The 15,625-nt window shown below is 46.1% G+C and overlaps 2 protein-coding genes across 2 annotated transcripts; one reads left to right on the top strand and one right to left on the bottom strand.

Moving 5' to 3' along the window:
* Window positions 1-1,141: 1,141 nt before the first annotated feature.
* On the bottom strand, window positions 1,142-3,820 carry LOC133135030 (NEDD8-like). Its single transcript, XM_061251766.1, has 4 exons — window positions 3,521-3,820; window positions 2,886-2,933; window positions 1,857-1,939; window positions 1,142-1,592 (listed from the first exon to the last, which is right to left on the bottom strand). The coding sequence occupies exons 1-4, from the start codon at window positions 3,536-3,538 to the stop codon at window positions 1,490-1,492; spliced, it is 252 nt and encodes an 83-aa protein (XP_061107750.1). The 5' UTR covers window positions 3,539-3,820; the 3' UTR covers window positions 1,142-1,489.
* Window positions 3,821-3,825: 5 nt separating this feature from the next.
* On the top strand, window positions 3,826-14,245 carry gmpr2 (guanosine monophosphate reductase 2). The gene is made up of 11 exons (XM_061251764.1): window positions 3,826-4,099; window positions 4,302-4,343; window positions 4,610-4,732; window positions 5,230-5,349; window positions 5,909-5,992; window positions 6,620-6,793; window positions 7,517-7,598; window positions 8,030-8,136; window positions 10,234-10,276; window positions 10,583-10,742; window positions 11,772-14,245. The coding sequence occupies exons 3-11, from the start codon at window positions 4,646-4,648 to the stop codon at window positions 11,959-11,961; spliced, it is 1,047 nt and encodes a 348-aa protein (XP_061107748.1). The 5' UTR covers window positions 3,826-4,099; window positions 4,302-4,343; window positions 4,610-4,645; the 3' UTR covers window positions 11,962-14,245.
* Window positions 14,246-15,625: the final 1,380 nt, after the last annotated feature.

Genomic DNA, 15,625 nt, shown 5'->3' with positions numbered 1-15,625 from the left:
ATATGAACCGGCAATGACTTATCCATAGCGCCAGTCTGCTCTTATGGTGATTTTTACTGACTGAGCCATTAGGGAGGACGAGTTATAGTCACTAGCTTGCTATACATAATATCATCACCCCTGAGTCGGAACACAAATTAAAGCATTAGAATGATACTTTTATATATGAGACGTTGTCTGCAAGCAATAACCAAATGTTTGTAGCCAACTTGCTCTAAATTCATTTAACACCCGAGTCAACATGTTTTTATCTGGTGGCTCCAGCATCCATTAGCACAAGAATTCCTAACCAGTGTGCTCAACTTCAGTTACATATTGCTGTGTAATGCAGGCTTGCATTGATTCTATCCTGTAAAGAGCTGCCACCTAGTGGCAGTTTAACATACAACAACTAGTATAATCGAGCAAGGCTACAGAAACCGACATTCTCAAGAGTATACAGATAGGCCTTTCACACTGACAAGGCTCCGTGCCGGTTCCGGAACCTAATTTTGAACCGGCCGGCGCGTTCAGACCGAAAATAAATTGGTTCGGAACCTGAAAAGTTGGGTCTCAGCTGGAACCAAAAAATAGTTCATTTTCCTTGTGAACCGTGACGTCATCAGTGGTCGTGTCATATTCCGCCTGCCTTGTGCATTGAGCCACACCCTCCGTTGATGATGGAGGGCGTTGGAACTTTGGCTCTGCTTAAACCGGTATGTACGCGGTCTGGTTCACCAGAAAGCATCAAGGTTCTGAGACTCCAGAACGGAACCAGAGCCAGAATCAGAACCGCGAAATCTGAAAGCGGTAAGAGCGGAATTCGCTGGAGTATACTACCATCATTAGCAAGGGAACGCGGCTTTACATTACGTAACATTGCTTTTAGCTAGTGCTGGCAATGAATACATAAAACAACGACTGCACCCAAACATACTGCAGTCGACCAACAGTAGTCTATACAGATTAATACTGACTTTCACTTGCAGTCTTTTCTATCTTATAAAACCTGTATTGACTGAATAAATGTCATTGTGTTTTAATCAACAGAAGATTATATAATAATAATAATAATAATAATAATAATAATAATAATAATAATAATAATGTGGGGGCAGCTGCTCCAAATGCGCATAAAAATAAAAATGAACGCCAGAAACTCTTACATGGGCCAAACACGGGTGACATACTAACGTTTATTAACACATCAAGCTATATCATTTATATCATTTCCATCAGCAGTCAACAAAAAAAAAACAGCACCATGGTGCTTTCCCATCCTAGCACACCGTCAATCTAAAAGGGTGGCCAACGTGCTGATTTCCTAACACATTATAGACAAGAACTCAATTCCACGACAAGAGAATCCGTTAGCAGAACGCAACGAGCGTGAGCATTTTCGGCACCATAGAGTTCCGACAGAGCTGTGTGTGCGCGTGCCGTCGCCGGCAGACACTCTATGGTGGTCAAGGCAGGCCGGGAGGCTACGGGAAGGGGGGGGGGGGGCAGATTAATTCTGGGACTGTGGGGAGCCCCCCCCTCTTAGCGCCAAAACCAGATGCAACACTGATCCACCCTGGATCTTGTAGTCCGCCGCCGTCTTCTCATCATTCCTGAAACAGAGGATGGGGGGGTATTTTACAGGTGGCCCCGAATACTGCCGCTACCCTCTCTGCTGCACACATTATGTTCACAAAACCAAGAAAGGGCGGGAAAGGATTGCATTTAAATGTGCCGAAAAGTTCCGCTGCAAAACCACACGAGCGGCTCAGCCGGAGGCGGGTGAAATACACAGTGAGGTGTAAGCGGCTGAACAGCGCTCCTTTTAAATGCAACGGAAGACACGTGCACTCCTTTCATCAAAAGCTCACGCTCACATCTGTTTCCCACTGTAGATGAGTCTCTGCTGCTGAGGCGGAATGCCTTCTTTCTCCTCCACCCTTTCTTTGATCCTCTCCACCTGAGAGAGACAGAGCGAGAAGGAGTGTGAGAGAGAGAATGTGTGTTGTGTGTGTGTGTGTGTGTGTGTGTGTGTGTGTGAGAGAGAGAGAGACAGAGTGAGAAGGAGTGTGTGAGAGAGAGAATGTGTGTGTGTGTGAGAGAGACAGTGAGAAGGAGTGTGAGAGAGAATGTGTGTGTGTGTGTGTGTGTGAAAGAGAGAGACAGAGTGAGAAGGAGTGTGACAGAGAGAATGTGTGTGAGAGAGAGAGACAGAGTGAGAGAGAAGGAGAGAGAAAATGTGTGTGTGCGAGTGTGTATGTGTGTATGTGTGTGTGTGTGTGTGTGTGTGTGCGTGTGTGTGTGTGTGTGTGTGTGTGTGCGTGTATGTGTGTGTGTGTGTTTTGATCAGTTAGGCAACAGGTTTGATTGACTATGATCAGTTCTGTCACTCTTGTGGGAACAGGGAAGATCAGCCAGGACTGAAAGGCAGAGGTGAAATGCAACAAGAACATACTGACAAACTGGACACATACTGACAAACCCATTAGCACAGCACATAACAGGAAGACGTATACAATATATGTGCACGGACAAATCAACACTAGTATGACACATATCGAATCCGTATGACATATAAACTACACACACAGAAAGAGCATAATAGTCTATTAACGCTGCATTGAGAGGGAAAGGTTCAGTCAGTGTAATACAACTGCCCTGGAAGAATGGGTTGATATGGTGCCACTGTAATACGTACAGACTGACTGCGTGTTGAACTATGAACTATGCAAAAACATTATCAAGTGCCCTGTCGAAACGATCCAATATAATTTAAATGAACCAAGAACACGTAAAATATGAAATGCACAGAGTAGACAATAATGTATGTGACACAACGCTGTGACATTGAGGGTTAGTACAGTAAACACTGGCTGAACACTATGGGTCACCGAGATGGAGCTTACCTTGTCTGTTGGCTCAATATCGATCTCAATCTCCTTGCCAGTTAATGTCTGAAGGGCACATTGATGAGATGGGAGGGGGTTAGATGGTGAAATGACGAAAACAAATATTGTAACAAATAAAATACTGGCTTTTGTAACACAGAACGATGGACAACTTTTTTTAAAACCAGTTTCAGATTATTATTTCATTTTAACGGTAACAGGCTACATCAGTCAAAAACACTAGCCGGCTAACATTAGTTTATGCCTGGTGATCCTTTGCTTAAACCCATTCTGATTTCTAACATGTAGATAACTTCACTACAACGCCACAACTGATGTCAGGCTTTCCATTTCGTTTTAGAACTTACAAGCTTGCTTATCAAAGAGAGCAACTTGGCCCGGTAACGACTAACGTAGCTTGCTAGCAACCTACCCATTGCCATTATAATTCATAATTGTGCATCGAGCCGCCTGGGTTGTTGTGTGACGTTACTTATAACCAAGTTATTACTTCATTGATTAAAACTACTTATAATAATAACAGCTAACTGCCGTTTTTTTTTGTAATTAATCACATCTGCTAATGCTACTGTCACTGTCTGTGATGTTTAGCTAGCTAGTTAATCTTAGCTGGTTCAACAACGTTACCTTACCTTAACTTTGATCAACATTTTGAATTCTTGTTGTATCTAAGTATATTATTTCTAATGGCAATATGGTAAACACAAAATATTTAGACAGTATTTAGCTGTAACCCAACCGATAGAAAATGACTGCAAACTATTTCCCTCTGAATATTTCTCTCGTCGCGCAATTCTGTTGCAATTCCTGTGTAACTGAAAATAATCCCGCCTAGTTTTATCTGAGATGAATGGTTCCGGATAACGACGTATTTCGGATTTTCCAAGATTTATTAAAATTATATATTGTGACGGTTGGTTTCTTCGAGCACACGTTATGGGATAAGATATCTTATGAACATACTGTCTACCACGAGATACTGTTTCTTGCAGCGAATTAAATTTTCATCAAGTCATTGTTCACTGTGCCAAAACTACATTTACCACAAGCCAAGTGCCTCCCCTTTTGCTGCCCGGAATTAAGGGAGTGGAAGATTTACAGCCAATTACCTAAGTTGCTGTGAATTGGTCGTACTCTTATCGTTCATATCGTTCGAAATTTGAAGTGCTTTTAAACTGGCGGTCCACATTCATGTAACTCCTCAGTAATAGGCAAGTAGCTAGTCGTTTTATATTTTCAGTGTGCTTAAACGAATTAATTTGCTAACCTTGCAATCTGACTTATCTGGCTAGCCAGAATTCCCGACAATTGTAACTTGGTAGCTGTATTTGTCGTGCTTACCAGAAGACTTGCAACAAATAGCAGTGACTGTAAAGCCTTTTACTTTAAATAAATATATTTTAATTGATTTAGATACCGAAATCAGGACATTGCGGTCACCATAAGAAAGACGAGGTGGGTATAATTTAAGTATCAATTTTAACATGTTTGCTAAGTGATGACATTGGTGCTCTGTAATATGCTGCTATGGTAGATATTAACATCGATTTTGTGTTTGATTTGGAAGAGCAACGTAATGTTGAATCTGTATATTTTCGAACGAGCACCCTACTCGCCCATATCACATCTTGATTTGCACCGAGGCTGGTGTATGGGAAATATGTAAATTACCGTTAGCTAGTTAAGTAACAATGCATATGGCTCCACCATCTCCATTGCAGAGCGATTGGAATAGAGAGACCGACCGCGCAACAAACATGCCTCGCATTGAGAACGACATCAAGTTGGACTTCAAGGATGTCCTGCTCCGTCCAAAGCGCAGCACGCTCAAGTCTCGCAGTGAGGTAGGTTCTGAAGCAGTGTGTAACGTTGCCATATGCTTGTAGTCTGTTGCAGCCTGTCTGTCGTTATCCCCAGCCCTGTCAAGTTACAATGCAGCTGTTCTGTTGTTCCCCCATCCCTTTTTAAAGACCCCCCCCCATGTCCCATTGACTACCATGCATCTTACCCCAGATAACTTTAAACTTTTTAATCTGGAGAGAAAGCCCTCATTGTGTGCATTTTCCCAAGATTCTAACTGTCAGCTCGGAGGTTATTCGCTAACCAGGGTGTGTGTGCTTGCTGCTGGTTACAGTTCTGTATCTGTCCCACCATCATAGCTGTCTTTGAAAAAAAACATACTTTTGTAAAATGTTTCTGTCTCTTAAAATAGTGTAATTGTGCAGATACATTGGCTTTCGTTTTGGCCTGCATATTACTGCAGCTTTTAGCCTGTGACACTTTTTTTATATGTCAACTTTGTCCAAATCTTCCCTTGTTTTTTGTTTCGTTCTGGTGACAGGTGGACTTGACGCGCAGTTTCTTCTTTAGGAACTCCAAGGGTACCTACAGTGGGATCCCGATCATCGCAGCAAACATGGACACTGTAGGAACCTTTGAGATGGCCGTGGCTCTGCACAAGGTGCGACACCTGAACACCTGTAGCGCTGTGCTGTTTGTGAGCTGATGTTTACATACAGCATTTCCACATCCCACAGGTCTTTCACTTAACCCCCCCACCCCCACCCCCACCCCCCATCCTCACAACTGCTTTAATCTTTATTCTTGATTGGTTGGTATCAGTTTAGATATGACACTGCACATGTCCATTGACGTAGGCGGCCTGTCGCGTAGTAGTTAAGGTACTGGGACACGCAAGGTCGGCGGTTCGATTCCCGGTGTAGCCACAATAAGATCCGCACAGCCGTTGGGCCCTTGAGCAAGGCCCTTAACCCTGCATTGCTCCAGGGGAGGATTTTCTCCTGCTTAGTCTAATCAACTGTACGTCGCTCTGGATAAGAGCGTCTGCCAATTGCCATTACTGTAGTAATAATAACGTGGACACACAGGATTGGCTGAACACGGTCATGTGATGTAAAGGCTGTGGATGACGTTGGGAAACGGGTAGTTCCCATTGGCTGCTTTTCTCTGTCTTTAATGGGATCATTTGAAACCATGCACGTTGTTTCCCCCTTCCCTAGTTCTGTCTCTTCACCGCCGTTCACAAGCACTACTCTGTGGACCAGTGGAAGGAGTTTGCAGTCCAGAACCCCGATTGCCTGGGGGTATGTGTTCTTCCTAAATCGTAATGTCTGACTCTCATAGTTCATAGTCATGTTCATGAAAGTAATGCTGCAGTTAATTGCTTGGTTTCCTTTTTGTTGTTGTAAGTCTTAAGTTAATGAGTGTAGGTGGCTGTGGTGAAGTTGAGAGGAAAGAGTTTGTTGAAGGCAAGCTAGAAATGTCTAGCACTGTTATTGTAATCAGTATGTGTGCCCAGATTTATAAAGGGATAATACAAGATAAGGTAATGCTGAGCAAATCAGTCGTGGAGGAATATAAAGGTTAAAGGTCCCTGTCTCAGTCAGTTTTGCCTTCTGTGGGTTGGAATGAATGGTAGGGAGCTGTTTGTGTGTAATTCATTGTCTGGCCTGAGCCAGGGTTGGGGGGGCGCTGTTGTTCCCTGTTCAGTTTGTCGCTAACGCTTCATTCTTTATCACAAGGTCGCCAGTTGATGTAATACCTTATCAGTGACTCAGGATACCTCTTGAAAACAACATTATTAAGATTTTTCTGTTCCAAAAACATTGTGGCAATCCTTGCTTGCTGTGTAGCACGTCTCACGGTGCCTTGTCGACACTGTGTGCGCCGTATCCAGCCCTCAGTCTGTCCGTCCGTCCGTCTGTCTCCAGAGCATGGCGGTCAGCACGGGGACCGGCGAGGGGGACTTCGACAAGCTGACCTCGGTGGTGGCCGCGGTGCCCCAGCTGCAGTACATCTGCGTGGATGTGGCCAACGGCTACTCGGAGCACTTTGTCCACTTTGTCAAAGACGTCCGTGCCAAGTTCCCTTCGCACACCATCATGGTGAGTCACTGAGGAATCGCTCCGCCTGCTTGTTCACGGAGTGGAAACGGTGAGTCCGGGGGTCCTGCCATATATTTCCTCCACTGAGGAACTCTGATTTCACTAATTGGTTATACCTCCTTGATGAATGAATGGAATCAATCCATTTTTATTTGTATAGCACTTTTAAGAAAGGGGCTTTGTCACGACGCTGCTTTACAGAGACACCGGACCCCAAGAGTACACCTAGGGCAACAGTGGCAAGGAAAAACTCCCTGACTGACTGAAAGAAACCTTAAGCAGAATCTGACTCTGAGGGGGAACCCGTCTGCCGCTGGTTGACATCGGTTTGTTGGTTGTACATATAAACAGATTAATTATAGTATGTAATTGTCCAATCCAAATTAAGTCCAAGCAAAGATTACTCCAGTCACGTAGAGAGATGGCAGGAACATCAATGGGTGGCACTGTCAGGCAAGGGGACAGGCTTGGTGCTACAGCTGAATCAACAGTGGTAGGGGGGTGCACAGCTAGTCTTGGACTGGAGCTGCCATGTGTTTGATCAAGGTGACATGTGTTTGATCAAGGTGAAAAAAATACCGGGGAGGACTTTTACTTTCTGAACCTGGATTTCCATTTCAGAGCTTGTGCTGAGGATGATGTTCTTCGCTTTTGAGGAAGTAAAAAGTGTTGTGATCTCGCTTATGGTGATGATGATGATGATGATTTGCTTCTCTGCCACAGGCAGGAAATGTGGTCACTGGAGAGATGGTGGAGGAGCTGATTCTGGCTGGTGCTGACATCATCAAAGTCGGCATTGGACCAGGTGATGTCATAACCAGTCTCTCTTGCCACTTGTTGTCATTCTGATGTCTTATGAACTTCTAGAAACACAAGGAAAATAACTTGTCAACAGAAACAGTACAGACTGTGTTAGTACTCTTTTCTTTTGGTAGTGTTTCTTTCCTGGTCTTTCTGGTACTTTTCAAGAACTATTGTGTACGTTTATTCAGTATATCTGTAATGTGGCAGCATGCATTATTACATAGTGGCATGATTGATGTGTGCCAGAAGTAGCTGGACGCACGATGCAGAAGGCTCATATTGCCGTGTTGTGGTCACAGGGTATACACATTGTACTTTGTGCTCATTGTATACACACAGTAGCGTGCATTGCTATAACATGTCGAAGCGGCTATAGGGCATACACATAGTGCTGTGGCTGACATTGCTGTAACCCCCTCTCTCTGTTGGCAGGCTCTGTGTGCACCACGCGCAGGAAGACTGGGGTCGGGTACCCACAGCTGAGCGCGGTGATCGAGTGTGCTGACGCAGCACATGGCCTGGGGGGGCATATCATTTCAGTGAGTCAGCTACCACTCATTCACACGCTTACATCATCTCTGTGAGCCACTGTCACCACTCATTCACACGCTTACATCATCTCTGTGGGCCACTGTTACCACTCATTCACACGGTTACATCATCTCTGTGGGCCACTGTTACCACTCATTCACACGCTTACATCATCTCTGTGGGCCACTGTTACCACTCATTCACACGCTTACATCATCTCTGTGGGCCACTGTTGCCACTCATTCACACGCTTACATCATCTCTGTGGGCCACTGTTACCACTCATTCACACGCTTACATCATCTCTGTGGGCCACTGTTACCACTCATTCACACGCTTACATCATCTCTGTGGGCCACTGTTACCACTCATTCACACGCTTACATCATCTCTGTGGGCCACTGTTACCACTCATTCACACGCTTACATCATCTTTGTGGGCCACTGTTACCACTCATTCACACGCTTACATCATCTCTGTGGGCCACTGTTACCACTCATTCACACGCTTACATCATCTCTGTGGGCCACTGTTACCACTCATTCACACGCTTACATCATCTCTGTGGGCCACTGCTACCACTCATTCACACGCTTACATCATCTCTGTGGGCCACTGTTACCACTCATTCACACGCTTACATCATCTCTGTGGGCCACTGTTACCAATGATTTACACGGTTACATCATCTCTGTGGGCCACTGTTACCACTCATTCACACGCTTACATCATCTCTGTGGGCCACTGTTACCACTCATTCACACGCTTACATCATCTCTGTGGGCCACTGTACTGTTGCCACTCATTCATACGCTTACATCATCTCTGTGGGCCACTGTTACCACTCATTCACACGCTTACATCATCTCTGTGGGCCACTGTTACCACTCATTCACACGCTTACATCATCTCTGTGGGCCACTGTTACCACTCATTCACACGCTTGCATCATCTCTGTGGGCCACTGTACTGTTGCCACTCATTCATACGCTTACATCATCTCTGTGGGCCACTGCTACCACTCATTCACACGCTTACATCATCTCTGTGGGCCACTGTTACCACTCATTCACACGCTTACATCATCTCTGTGGGCCACTGTTACCACTCATTCACACGCTTACATCATCTCTGTGGGCCACTGTTACCACTCATTCACACGCTTACATCATCTCTGTGGGCCACTGTTACCACTCATTCACACGCTTACATCATCTCTGTGGGCCACTGTTACCACTCATTCACACGCTTACATCATCTCTGTGGGCCACTGTTACCACTCATTCACACGCTTACATCATCTCTGTGGGCCACTGTCGCCACTCATTCACACGCTTACATCATCTCTGTGGGCCACTGTCACCACTCATTCACACGCTCACATCATCTCTGTGGGCCACTGTTACCACTCATTCACACGCTTACATCATCTCTGTGGGCCACTGTTACCACTCATTCACACGCTTACATCATCTCTGTGGGCCACTGTTACCAATGATTTACATGGTTGCATCATCTCTGTGGGCCACTGTTACCACTCATTCACACGCTTACATCATCTCTGTGGGCCACTGTTACCACTCATTCACACGCTTACATCATCTCTGTGGGCCACTGTTACCACTCATTCACACGCTTACATCATCTCTGTGGGCCACTGTTACCACTCATTCACACGCTTACATCATCTCTGTGGGCCACTGTTACCACTCATTCACACGCTTACATCATCTCTGTGGGCCACTGCTACCACTCATTCACACGCTTACATCATCTCTGTGGGCCACTGTTACCACTCATTCACACGCTTACATCATCTCTGTGGGCCACTGTTACCACTCATTCACACGCTTACATCATCTCTGTGGGCCACTGTTACCAATGATTTACACGGTTGCATCATCTCTGTAAGCCACAGTTACCTCAGATTTATGTTCTTACATCATCTCTGTAAGCTTGTCATCTCCAAACGGCATGGTTACATCGTATTTCTGAGCCTTCTGGGATGAGCATATTTGCTCAGAGACGCCTAGTTTTTAAAATCTGAACATGTATGCATCGTTCTTCCCTGTCTCAGCTGTCACTCACACTGGCTCTCTTACAGGACGGCGGATGCACCTGCCCTGGTGACGTCTCGAAGGCTTTTGGTGAGACTTCACGGCAGCTATTGAGCCTAATTATAGTGTTATTTGTGATGTACAGTTAAATGTGTGAGAGTGGCGACCGTTAATTCACCTGGGTTGCGCCGTTTGTACATCTTGTTGCACGGTCTCTCTGCCATCAGTCGTGCGACTGCCTTGTGTTAAGGTCATCACCAAGCTCGAGGCACACTCACAATATCTCTTTTAAAAGTCCATCCCGCCCTGTGGCACAACCCTGTGGCACAACCCTGTGGCACAACCCTGTGGCACATATTGATTTTGATATTGACCCGTGTCTTCCCTGTGTGGCAGGTGCGGGGGCCGATTTCGTGATGCTTGGCGGGATGTTGGCGGGTCACTCTGAGAGCGGAGGGGAAGTCATCGAGAAAAACGGACAGAAGTACAAGCTGTTCTACGGCATGAGCTCCGACACGGCCATGAAGAAACACGCCGGAGGAGTGGCAGAATACCGGTGAGTCTGTGCAGGTGTGCGTGATATCACAGGTGAGGTCTGTGCAGGTGTGTGTGATGTCACAGGTGAGGTCTGTGCAGGTGTGCGCGATATCACAGGTGAGGTCTGTGCAGGTGTGCGCGATATCACAGGTGAGGTCTGTGCAGGTGTGCGTGATGTCACAGGTGAGGTCTGTGCAGGTGTGCGCGATATCACAGGTGAGGTCTGTGCAGGTGTGCGTGATGTCACAGGTGAGGTCTGTGCAGGTGTGCGCGATATCACAGGTGAGGTCTGTGCAGGTGTGTGATATCACAGGTGAGGTCTGTGCAGGTGTGCGCGATATCACAGGTGAGGTCTGTGCAGGTGTGTGATATCACAGGTGAGTCTGCAGGTGTGCGTGATGTCACAGGTGAGGTCTGTGCAGGTGTGCGCGATATCACAGGTGAGGTCTGTGCAGGTGTGCGTGATATCACAGGTGAGGGTGATTTTGCAGTTAGGGTGATGTTACAGTTTTTGGTAACATTAGAGGTGTGTGTGACATTAACATTTGAGAGTGTGAGAGAGTGATATTACAGGTGAGAGTGTGGAGATGAGAGGGATATTACAGATGAGATAACACTGGTAAGGCCAGTGAATATGGTGATATCACAGGTGACGTTAATGCAGGTACGGGTGAACAGTGAAAGTCCAGGTGTCAGTGCAGGTGCTGCACTGATTACAGGTAATGGAGACCTGAGTGGTGGAGATGTGATGTAAATGGTAAATGGCAGGCATTTATATAGCGCCTTTATCCAAAGCACTGTATAATTGATGCCTCTCATTCACCCATTCATACACACACTCACACACCGACGGCGATTGGCTGCCATGCAAGGCGCTGACCAGCTCGTCAGGAGTATTTAGGGGTTAGGTGTCTTGCTCAGGGACACTCCGACACAGCCCGGGCGGGGGATCGAACCGGCAACCCTCCGATTGCCAGACGACTGCTCTTACTGCCTGAGCCAATGAGACGACTGCATGTGTAATATCTGGGTTGTGTGCGTGTTTCAGGGCTTCGGAGGGAAAGACCGTGGAGGTTCTGTATAAGGGCCCGGTCGATGTGACCATACGGGACGTCCTGGGCGGCGTGCGCTCCACCTGCACCTACGTGGGCGCGGCCAAGCTGAAGGAGCTGAGTCGCCGAACCACCTTCATCCGGGTCACCCAGCAACTCAACACCGTGTTCGGAAACAGCGGCTAGGCCCAACAGCACCGGCCCCGGCCCAGTACAAATGCATTTCTCTCTCTCTCTCTCTCTCTCTCTCTCTCTCTCTCTCTCCTCCTCTCTCACTCTCTCTCCCTCTCCTTCTCTCTCCCTCTCCAACAGCACTGGCCTAGCCCAGTACAAATGCATTCCTCACTCCTCTCTCTCCCCCTGTCACACACATACACACGGTTACACGCGCACGAGCACATGCGCACACGTTCGCCCGTGCGCAGACGCACGCGCACATACGCAGACGCACGCGCACATACGCAGACGCACGCGCACATACGCAGACGCACGCGCACAGACGCACGCGCACATACGCAGACGCACGCGCACATACGCAGACGCACGCGCACAGACGCACGCGCACATACGCAGACGCACGCGCACATACGCAGACGCACGCGCACAGACGCACGCGCACATACGCAGACGCACGCGCACATACGCAGACGCACGCGCACAGACGCACGCGCACATACGCAGACGCACGCGCACACACGCAGACGCACGCGCACACACGCAGACGCACGCGCACACACGCAGACGCACGCGCACATACGCAGACGCACGCGCACATACGCACACGTTCGCCCGTGCGCAGACGCACGCGCACATGCGCACACGTTCGCCCGTGCGCAGACGCACGCACGGCCTATGCCATACACGCACTCTCCTCACTCACGGAGAGACTCGGCCTCTTTCCTGCACTTTGTCACTGCAGAACTCCTATGCACCTCCACCAGTTCCTCTGTGCATTTCCATGTCTCCAAGAACCTGTTTGGCTAGTCTCAGTTAGGATGTCAGTGACGGGTCACATAAGCATAAGCAGTATCATATTTTCCCTTAGTCCATGAAGCGTCCCTGAGAAGTAGCGCTGATCTGGGATCAGTTTTGTCTTTTGGATCATAATGGATAAGGTTTGGACATGGACTGGGGAAACCTGATCGACATCTGCCCTCCTACTCTGAGAGGTTGATAAACACCGGCCCAGGTTAAACGAGTAAAAAAAAACGACACTTTTAGTAATGTTACTACTTACTGTAAGTATTTAAATACTGTACCTTAATGGGGATTTGAAGCATTTTAGTAATATGGTTTGTTTGATTTTTTACCTCAGATAAGATATGCAGCTTTTTTGCAGCTACGAGGACTTGGGCTCAGCCTTCTTGGAACAAGCTGGGTTCTGACATCACTAGTCTGCCTGTGGGACAGGGGTGATGGGTCTGCAGTTCATATTCATCCTTTACTCCTCGTAATTTGACTTGATGATAAAGTGGTCACTGCCTCAGGGCGTTTGCGGTCTCACCAGAGGTGTTTTGTTTGGTAATACTTGTTCAAGCACCCCGGGGCAATAGCAAAGGACCCTCCCTAGGTTCTCTGTTGTTTTTTTTCATCTTGATTCATGACTCACTGAGCTCGACAGACTAGTAATAGTCATGTATTGAGCACTGAAGTCTGTTCCAGGATTCTTTCACCCCTAGTGTTACGTTGGTAGCTGCAAAAAAACAACATTTTATTTTATTATCACATACAGATCAATTTCAGATCTGAATGCAGGGCCATAGCTTATCCAAGGTAAAAAGCGAATTAACCAGCGCCATATTAGCGAAAGTTCCATATCCCTGTTAATTGTTAGTTAGTGGGTGTTTCCGTCAGTGGAAACAGTATAGTTTTCTTCAGATATTCTTGTATAATCTATAACTGTGGGGGAACATGATTGATGCGAGAAACTTTCCCCCCCCCATATTTACACGGTTACTTAAAAATAAATGTTGGCTGTTTGCGAATTGTCTGTAAAAGAAATTTTGTGAGCTCCTGATAATAATTGAAAAGAATTCAGTTCTTTGACTGTGTTGAGCTTTGACTTGAGCACGTTAAGGAAGGAAAGGAAAGTGGTTGGGGGAAATTGTCTAGTGTGACAAGTTACAGATGGAGATGGAGGCCTGTCTCACAGTGCATCTGGGCTACTTCTGCCTTCAGTTTGGTACAGTATCACTGTGCAGCAACTATCAAACATGTTCGCCGTTAAATCCTTCAATGTTAAGATTTCTCGCATTTGTTTTAACGGTTACACCAGTAAACTGGTTGCAATGAGTCAATCAATCATTTGTTCGAGTGATGTGGTTGCTCAGAGACAGGAGTGGAGTGATATTTTAAAATGGGTCTGCTTTTAAGTTAAGTATCTTCTTTTTTTTTCCATTACTTGCCTTTCAATAAATGTACATTTTATTGATTTACTGTCATTGGACCAATAAATGCATTCCATAAACTGTTTCTGTGTACTGCAACTCTTTGCTGTTTACATGTGAAAGCTCTTCTGTTTTTAAAATTGTGTCCTGTATGATAAGGCTTTAAATGCCACACCGAATCACTTTGCTTTCTTGTGCATGAACTAATGATGCAATGAAACGCAGCTGGACAAGAAACAGCAAATTGTCCAATTACTTTTGGTCACCTAAATTGGGGGGACTGTAAAAAAATTTTTTTTAAAGGCTATAATGAACTAAAGCTTACCACCTCATCTATGAAACATAGTGGAGTAGTGCCTATGAAAGTCTCAGCAATCGTACTAAAAAACACTCGGTGCTCAGTTAATTGTACATTTGTATGAATCATAAAAGACAAAAGGAAAAAGTTCCAACATAAATGAGACCGAAGAAGTACCTTCTATTGCATTGGAATAAAAATGCATTACGTTCAGCTATATTGCAATAGCATCCCCGGGTAGACAGCAGGAATATTAAATATACAGTAAAACATGCCTATTTTGTCCCATTCAGAATGGCCAACTGCGTTCACCAGCTCTGCTCATACTGCAACCTCCGTCTCAATTCTGCAAAGTGCTGATGTGGTTTCCTCCGAAACGTTTGACAAAGGCCCCTGCCTCACACAGTGCATGGGCGCAGCCCTCGCGCTGCTGAGCCTGCACGGGACCCGAGTCGGAGGAAGAGGGTTTGAGCTTGCGTGTTGCACACTGTGCAGTTTGAGCTTGCGTGGGCATCCAACTGACCAATGTCAGGTCGGTGGTGAGTGATGAGAGATGGCCATGGCAAGCTGAGAGTCCCTGCCTCTCTAAGGAAGGCAACGGCGTATATGTCGCCCTGTGGCGCAGCTGGACAGAGTTAGCATTGAGAGGAAGAGCGACCCAGTGGTCCGGACTTTTGCACTACAGCGCATACGGTGCACACAGCGCTACACAGTAGTCACACGATTAAGTGCATCACTACATTCAAATGCAATATCTTAGCAGGATGAACCACTCAACGTGGCCAAACTGAAATAAATAAATATATGAGATTGCATTTAATCACTTATCTACATTAATTGTTTTCCGTTTTCTATGTCTGATGCTGTGCTTGCTCGAAGGCTGCCCTGAACCAGCTGTAGATTAGAAAACTACAGGACGTAGAATCATGTTATTCACTAAGGTCAAAATGCAGAATATTTTTCACAACTTATTTCTCTTTTATCACTGGCACATAAATCACGTTGCGGTACTCGTGATTTATATAAATAAATTATATAGATAAATCTCATGCGGTACTCTTTATTGAAAATAACACTGGATTATGAATACAGTGTGGTAAATACCTCTCTTATCGTAAGCAAACAATAATTCAGGGTTATTAAAACTGGAGTTGACTGGATCCAC

The sequence above is a fragment of the Conger conger genome, chromosome 8 (assembly GCF_963514075.1).
Source record: "Conger conger chromosome 8, fConCon1.1, whole genome shotgun sequence".
Taxonomy (NCBI): domain Eukaryota; kingdom Metazoa; phylum Chordata; class Actinopteri; order Anguilliformes; family Congridae; genus Conger; species Conger conger.
The sequence above is the reverse complement of the archived record's forward strand: the minus strand, read 5'-3'. Positions and strand labels throughout refer to the sequence as shown.